At 29.8% G+C, this 7,898-nt stretch overlaps 1 protein-coding gene across 1 annotated transcript; it reads left to right on the top strand.

The window, feature by feature from the left end:
• Positions 1-1,756: 1,756 nt before the first annotated feature.
• LOC123906747 (protein RICE SALT SENSITIVE 3) lies at positions 1,757-4,841 on the top strand. The gene is made up of 7 exons (XM_045956724.1): positions 1,757-2,108; positions 2,491-2,541; positions 2,648-2,842; positions 2,971-3,076; positions 3,164-3,205; positions 3,292-3,348; positions 3,988-4,841. The coding sequence occupies exons 1-7, from the start codon at positions 1,972-1,974 to the stop codon at positions 4,516-4,518; spliced, it is 1,119 nt and encodes a 372-aa protein (XP_045812680.1). The 5' UTR covers positions 1,757-1,971; the 3' UTR covers positions 4,519-4,841.
• Positions 4,842-7,898: the final 3,057 nt, after the last annotated feature.

Below are 7,898 nucleotides of genomic sequence, written 5' to 3'. Positions count from 1 at the left end.
AACGGCCATAACATAATAGATTTTGAGATCTCTGCAACGAAATTGCAATCGCAACCACAACTTTCTAAAGCACCAACAAACACTTGGACAATCATTCCTTAAAATTGGTTGGAAAAGAATACACCACTTAAATAGTCCACTAAGTATTTCATTCCATGTGGGACTTGATCCTCCATAAAACAAAGTCTCTATTAGAATATGAAATTAGAAAAACAACTAAATAAGGGAGAAAAAGAAAGTCTTCACTAGCAGTGCAACAAAGGTTAAGGAATAATTGAAGTCTATCAGCTTTTGGAGTAAAATATAAATTAAGATTATTAAAGTCTGACAATGTACAGTATCTACAATAATATTGTGCTCTCTCACTATATATAGTTATTATTTTTTGTCATATATATTAATTAGTAGTGCATTTTGTGCCTTGTTACACTAACAAGTCAGTTATTACTTCCTAGTAGTTTCTGTGATTCAATAGTATGAAACAGTAATTTGATGTTGATATTTCGTTTTTACTAAGGGATTTATTCTGGCAGTGGCACTATTACCTAGTTCCACTGGTAGCAGTCATCAGAAAAAAAATTAAAAATTTATAAACCAAGAAAAAAAAAATTTACCTATAATAAGATCAAGATGGTAAAAAAAAAATTGACACAAATCAAGATGGTAAATTAAAATGTATTGGTCGTGTTGAATATGGCTCATAGACACATAATAAGGGTAAAGAACGAATGAGTTGAGAAGTGTAGCAATTCAGGAATACTATTGTAAACTGAAAGATAATATATATATATATATGCATGGAGTGTTAATGGATCGAATTTGATGGAGTAACTGCGACTCATCCTGACCATCCAATTTTTGATTGACGTCCCAGATGGTTTATAGTTAATTTTGTCTGTCTATAATTTGGATTGATTTAAAAACCAATGGCTAATATTTAATACAATGAGTTACCGTGTGATCTGCTACAACAGAGAATTTTTATCCGGATTGTTTGCATTACTAATACTGTAATTCATTTAAGTAATAATACGAAACTACAACTGCCGTGAAATCGAGATGTTAACAAATGTTATTGGTGGTGGAATTGAAATAAATGGTTGTGGTTTAGGAATCATGAGTACTTTGCTGATACCTTAAGAGTGTCAGGAAACAGAACGGTATGGAAAAAATGAATTCAAAATTAAAAATAAGTATATAGTATAAAATGCTGCTTCTGCAGGAGCATAATAGATCTAGCTAGGAATTAAGATAAGAGTGTAATCAAATCAAAGACATGGAGCTACGTAACTCATATAAATCATGTTCTTGTTTCAACTTTAAGCCACATAATAAACTAATACTATAGTATAATAATTTAATATTTTTTTTTGGCATAAATAAGATATACTCTGTGCATAACTGCAGAGACTAATCTTCCAAGTTTTATCAGACTCAAATGGATGGCAAATGTTTCCAAAGAATTTTAAAATGTGATGCATGTCAAAATTAGGGATCGAATCCACACTTTAGTTAAGTTAGAAGACACATACGTCATCTTATTTAAGTGTTCTCGAATAATTTAATATTATATTACATTTGGCTTTTTTGTTGTTGATTGAAGATGATTCATGAATTTGGGTGAGTTTTGGTTGTTTTCAATTATAAAATTGAAAAACGAGACTTATTTTTAGGTGGTGGGCCCCACAAAAAAAATTAAGAAAACTATATGATATTCATTTATTTCACCTCTTTTTCTTTTTCCCCACCCACCTAAATAAAAATGTGTGAGGGGTATAAAATATAAATGTGAGATTTCCTTGTTGGTGTGTGCTTATATAAAGGAGGAGATAGGATGTTGCAGTTTCCTACTATTATTAAAGATACCTATAGCTAAAAGGGTTTCAAGAGAAGAGAAAAAAGAAGAGCTATAAGCTATAGTTTCTATAATTGTTATATATATTATTTTTGTGAGGGTTTTATTTTTTATATATGGAAGAACATCTAACTCCATTAGCTGTTACTCATCTTCTTCAACACACTCTAAGAAGTTTATGCATCCATGAAAATTCTCAATGGGTTTATGCTGTTTTTTGGAGGATCTTGCCTAGAAACTACCCTCCACCCAAGTAAGAAATTGAAGATCATAGGATAACACATTAATCAATTCTTTAGTTCAAAATGTTCATGTAGAAAACATCACATATCCTTTCTCTGATCTTAAATATAAGCAAATACGTACAGATACTTTTTTGTTTGTATCTAAGACTAGATGAAGCATATACATATAAGGACTAATTAATCTTATATGTTTAACTTCATAAAAATATCATATATACTTTTTTCTGGTCTTAAATATAAACAGATACAATATCTAAGACCAGATGAAGTATATACATACTTGCATATAATATAAAGACTAATTAATTTTATATACTAAACTTCATATAAACATTTTCATTAGTAAATAAGTGCTTATTTTTTCTTTATATTTTTGTTTTTGTAATATAGATGGGAAGGACAAGGGGCATATGATAGATCAAGAGGAAACAGAAGGAATTGGTAAATGATTTAATAATTTTCATGAGTGTTAATATAACTTCAAAAATGGAAATTAGTTAATTAATTAATTACATTTTTATATTGTTATAATCATATGCATGCATAGGATATTAGTTTGGGAAGATGGATTCTGCAATTTTGCAGCATCAGCAGCAGCACCTGAAATAAAGTCTGGTGGTAGTAGTGATTGTCCTAACTCATCATCAGTTTATGGTAACTGTGAATTAATTCAACCTTACCAAGGTCTTCAACCTGAACTTTTCTTCAAGATGTCACATGAGATCTATAACTATGGTGAAGGGTATGTAGTTATGTACTATGTAATGTAACATTTTAACATATCTAATTAATCTATGTACTTAATTCACTAATTTGAAAAACAACATTTCTTAAGAAAATAGGCTTAATTAGTTAGATTTTATGGAACAGATTGATTGGAAAAGTAGCTGCAGATCATAGTCACAAGTGGATATACAAAGAACCTAATGATCAAGAAATTAACTTCTTGTCAGCATGGCATAATTCAGCTGATTCAGTGAGTAAAAGATTGATTATTAATATAATGTTATAGTTAATGATTTCATATTAAAAGTTTGTTGAAAGAGAATGATTTCTTTTACAGCACCCTAGGACTTGGGAAGCTCAGTTCTTGTCTGGTATAAAGGTATGTATTTGACAAAACATGTTCAATTATATATGTATGTGCTTAATTTCTTTATTTGATTCAATTTATTTATATATATCTTGTAGACTATAGCCCTCATTGCTGTTAGAGAAGGTGTTGTTCAATTAGGAGCTGTTCATAAGGTTCTCTCTCTTCTCCCTTTCCCCTCTCTCTATCTCTCACACACACATACACACGATATGTACGCGATATTGCAAAGAATCACAGTTAAATGTAGCACTGAGTACCAAGACTTCAAATTGAAGACATGTCTGGTGTCTCTAACATGTGTTTGTGTCTTACAACAAGACATTCACATGTGATTACATTCGGTTACAAAATTTTCTCAAAAGTATTAATAATGTCAACAATATGTCTGAGTGTCAGTATCGTATCTGGTGTTTATATTTGTGTCGGTGTTTCATAGGTTATAAATGGACCAGAGTTGTGATTATGTTGTAGTTGTGAAGACGTCAAAAACCATGATGTCATAGATAGATCAGTCCTAGTCGCGGACCTTTTCTTAAAACATTACACAATATATTATACTCACTCAACTCATTTTGTGTCTAGCACCAATACATGTGATTACATTCGGTTACACCATTTTCTCAAAATTATTACTAAAGTCAACACGTCAGCATCATTTTCAGTCTCTGCAACCACAACATCAATTATGTTATAGTCGCAAATCAATTAGTCCTAGTCGCGGACGTTTTCTTAACACATTAGAAAATTATACTCACTCAACTTATATTTTGTGTGTTTCTATGGAACTCAAGGTGATTGAAGACTTAAGCTATGTGGTTCTATTAAGAAAAAAGTTCAGCTACATTGAAAGCATACCAGGAGTACTACTACCACACCCATCATCATCAGCATACCCTTACAAACTAGAACCCTATGGTAATATTCCATCAGAACAATGGCATAATTACCAAGGAAGTTATCCACCACAACAACAAAGTGATCAATTATATGATCATTTCAATAACATGCCAATGAAAGTAACACCATCAATGAGTAGTCTTGAAGCATTACTCTCAAAGTTACCTTCAGTTGTTCCACCACAACAATCACAACAACAACATGTTTTAGCATCACAAGAACAAAGAGCATTGGAATTTATGGGAGGAATGCAAAAAGTTGCAAAAGAAGAGTTAGATGAAGAACAACAAGAAGAGGTATATAGACCTGAACAACTTGATGTTGGTGAGAGTAGCACTAGTTCTATGTCAAGGTATCAACATCATCATCATTTCCATCAAGATCATCATCTTGGGAATGGATCAAACAATAATAATGGATTTTGAGTAGTAATAAGTCCTAATAAGTCCTAACATTATATGGTAGTGAGAGTTAATTATTAATTAGTTCTAAGTATATGAGTATTATTATTATGATAGTATATTAATAATAAATAATAATAATAATAATTAGTATGATGAATTTGAGGTTATTGTTGGTAGTGTATTTGTTCCATGCATGGATGAGTGTGTAGATTGTGTGAGTGTACGTAGTCATTCATATACACTGCCAATCTACCACAATATTGTACTTCAATATCTAATGCTGATGCTGCTTAAGGATGTAATGTAATATAATATATAACAGCCAATAATTATTAATTTTTGTATGTTTTATAAAATATACTTAGCCACATATATATACTTGGTAGGTAGAATTAACTTAATACACATAGATTAAGGAAGTTAGTTTAACTCTTTGTAAGGGATATACTAATGGTTTTGTCTTTTGTGGCTGCAGTAGATAGGTTAAGGAGTGAAGTGATAAGTCAAGTCATCTTCGAACTAACGGTTTTAATTAATATAAAAAATTTCCTTAAATTTATATAAAAATAAATGAAATACATTTTCTTTTTGACAATGCAAAATGGAATTTATTATAGATTAGAGATCTTAACATTTTACTTGTACTAAATTAAGTAAATGGTATATTCAAAATTATGACATTAATTAGTGTAAAAAAAAAATTGGACGTAAGTTAGTTAAAATTTGCTTGAGATTAAAAACATATCTGTAATTTTTTGTTTTCACATTTTAAAATTTTACCTTTCTTTCAATTTAATATATATAGACTACCTAATTTCTTCTAATTTTAACATATTTTCTAAAAAGAATCTTCAAAAGAAAAAAATCAGTAAATTTCATTCACGTTATAAAAACAAAAGATTAAAAATTAGCTCGCATATAAAAAATTTATGAAAAATAAATAAATATTAAGGTGAAATATATTACGTGTACTCACAAAATAAAAATTGAATTGCTCGGAAAATAATGTGAAGTAAAACTTATAGTATAAGACTAATTTTTTATTCAAATTTAAGAATAATCACAAAATAAAACCATTCCGAAAAATTAAAAAATGCCTAAAACTCCATCAACGACAACACCAATAAAGAACCTAACCTCGTTCTTCCTACTTGAGGTGTTCTAAGTTCTTAACTTCTAATAATAATTCCTTTCTTTTAAGTTACTCAAATTTGCGCGACATATTTGATATTGTCGGCATTTGTTCATCCCACTATTGATCCCTCCTTACGGACGAGTCATTGATTTTAAGTTTGAAAATGGAAGAATTTCTTCCCTTCAAAAGTTATAGCATTCTCTTGACAAATGTTGCGCCATAGGCTACCTAAAATCCTCGACTTATTCAAGCGTAGGGTAACTCCGAATTACATCTTTCCATTTTAGCTCACTCATCTATATTTGGTATGAGGTTTGTGGATGGGGGTGGGGGGTAGCCCTTCAAAGATAGGATGGAAGAGGGATTGTTATGATTTGTTATTATTCACTAATTGGCCATTACCGATCTATATTTGGTAGATGTTTTCTCTTCCCACCCACCGTGAATCTTTTATCCCCCTGAATTTCCATTTTTGCCCTTGAAAAAACTTCGGTTCGTAGAAACCGAAGTTTTTTTTTGCCTTGAAAACAAATTTCGGTTTCTAAAAACCGAAATTTACTCTGAATTTGCACTAGAAAAAATTCGGTTTCTGCGAACCGAATTTTTCTGAAAGGGCAAATTTGAAATATATTGGGGGGTATAAAAGATTCATGGGAGGGGGGAAAAGAAAACATCTATTTGGTATGAGGTTTGTACGGGGGGTTAGGCCCCAAGACCTTAAGCAATTATTCTTGGGGTTTTCATCTTTGGAGCCTTCAAAGATAGGATGGAAGAAGGATTGTTATGAGTTTTGGGGTATCTTGGAGCCTTAGGGGGTCATCCATACATGCTTGTATTATATAAGTGGTGGTGTGTGTTAAATAATAATATTATTAGGATATTAAGTATTGGACTTTATATGTTAGTAGTCTAGTAGTCCATTAGAAATTATTATAAATTGTCTTGTAATCCTTATTATGTCAAACAATGTTATTCTGATATTATTGAAACTCTTTTCTGTATTTCTCGCTGAACTTTAACAGTGAGTAGAGCCTAATTATGTTTTTCTCATGAAATGAGACTAGTTCATTCATTTTTCTGGTTTTCCTTTTTCTCTTTTAAACTATTTGTCGTAACTACCTTCGAATCATAAGTTAATTGTTTCAACCAATTAAATTATATTTGAATTGAATGATTAATAAACTAATGAAAAGTAGAAATAAAAATGAGATGAACCGGCTTTACTTTATCATTAAGGTACTGTTTGGATAAACAGTTTTTATAACTTATAGTACAAGAGCTTATCATGATAAGTGTTTATGTATAAGATTAAATAAGTTATTTGTTCATTTTAAATTTAATAACTATATTATAAATACAAAATTAAATTAAGATTAATTAGTTTAAATTTGATTTTTTAAGATTGAATTAATATAGGATTAAATTACATTTGATCTAAAATTTAAATTAGGGTTAAATATAATTTAATTTAGACTTGAGGTAATGACTCAGTGGTAAGAGTTTATACTTGTAATCTAAGAGGTACTCAATTTAAAAATTCCTTTGAGGACGGTTGTAAAATACTCCCTCCGGTCTCAAATATAAGCAAACATTCTCTTTCTATTTGAGATCGGGGGAGTAATCATTAGTTAGTGGCAGATGCATGTGTTGGCTATTGGGGGCTCTCAAGCCCCCAAAAAAAAAAATCATAATTCCTATAATATTAGTAGTATATTTTTTTGTAAGCCCCCATTTGTAAAATGCATTTTTCATATACTATATCTTGTAAAAAATAATTGCAATTTAATTATCATTAAAATCTTAAACTTTTGAATGATTTTTGCAGACATGTTTAAAATATCATATAAAGTTCATTTACTAAAATTTAGAATTTTTTACCATTAGATGAATTAAATATGAATTTTTTAAACGGCAAAAGTTTAAGATAAAAGTAACGAAGCTCATGACCTAAAAATCAAATTTTGAACTCGTTTTTTATGGAGTGCCTTTTTATGATGTTATAAATATACCTGCGAAAAAATCATTCAAAAATACACTTTAATTTAACAGTAGTGATCAAAATTGAATGCATGATAATTTTCCAAGACTAAAAATATGATAAAAAATAAGTAAACTAAGCTTAGAAGATTACTATTTTTTGTCAAGTAGCATAATGGCTAGAATTTTACTTTTTAAAGTGAAATAGTAAGAGTACCAGAGTTCGAACCTCAGTCCCTGCATACATATACACTTTATTTTATAAGGACAAAAATATATTATGTATATA

This window comes from Trifolium pratense, linkage group LG2 (genome assembly GCF_020283565.1).
Source record: "Trifolium pratense cultivar HEN17-A07 linkage group LG2, ARS_RC_1.1, whole genome shotgun sequence".
Classification (NCBI taxonomy): domain Eukaryota; kingdom Viridiplantae; phylum Streptophyta; class Magnoliopsida; order Fabales; family Fabaceae; genus Trifolium; species Trifolium pratense.
Note: the sequence above shows the minus strand (reverse complement) of the source record. Positions and strands in the feature narration are given on the sequence as shown.

What these genes read in the sequence shown, in the direction of transcription:
- LOC123906747 (XM_045956724.1), top strand. Translation starts at nt 1,972, where the DNA reads ATGGAAGAACATCTAACTCCATTAGCTGTTACTCATCTTCTTCAACAC. An exon ending in AGAGGAAACAGAAGGAATTG is followed by an intron (nt 2,542 to 2,647) that starts GTAAATGATTTA and finishes ATGCATGCATAG; the next exon opens with GATATTAGTTTGGGAAGATG. An exon ending in AATTAGGAGCTGTTCATAAG is followed by an intron (nt 3,349 to 3,987) that starts GTTCTCTCTCTT and finishes ATGGAACTCAAG; the next exon opens with GTGATTGAAGACTTAAGCTA.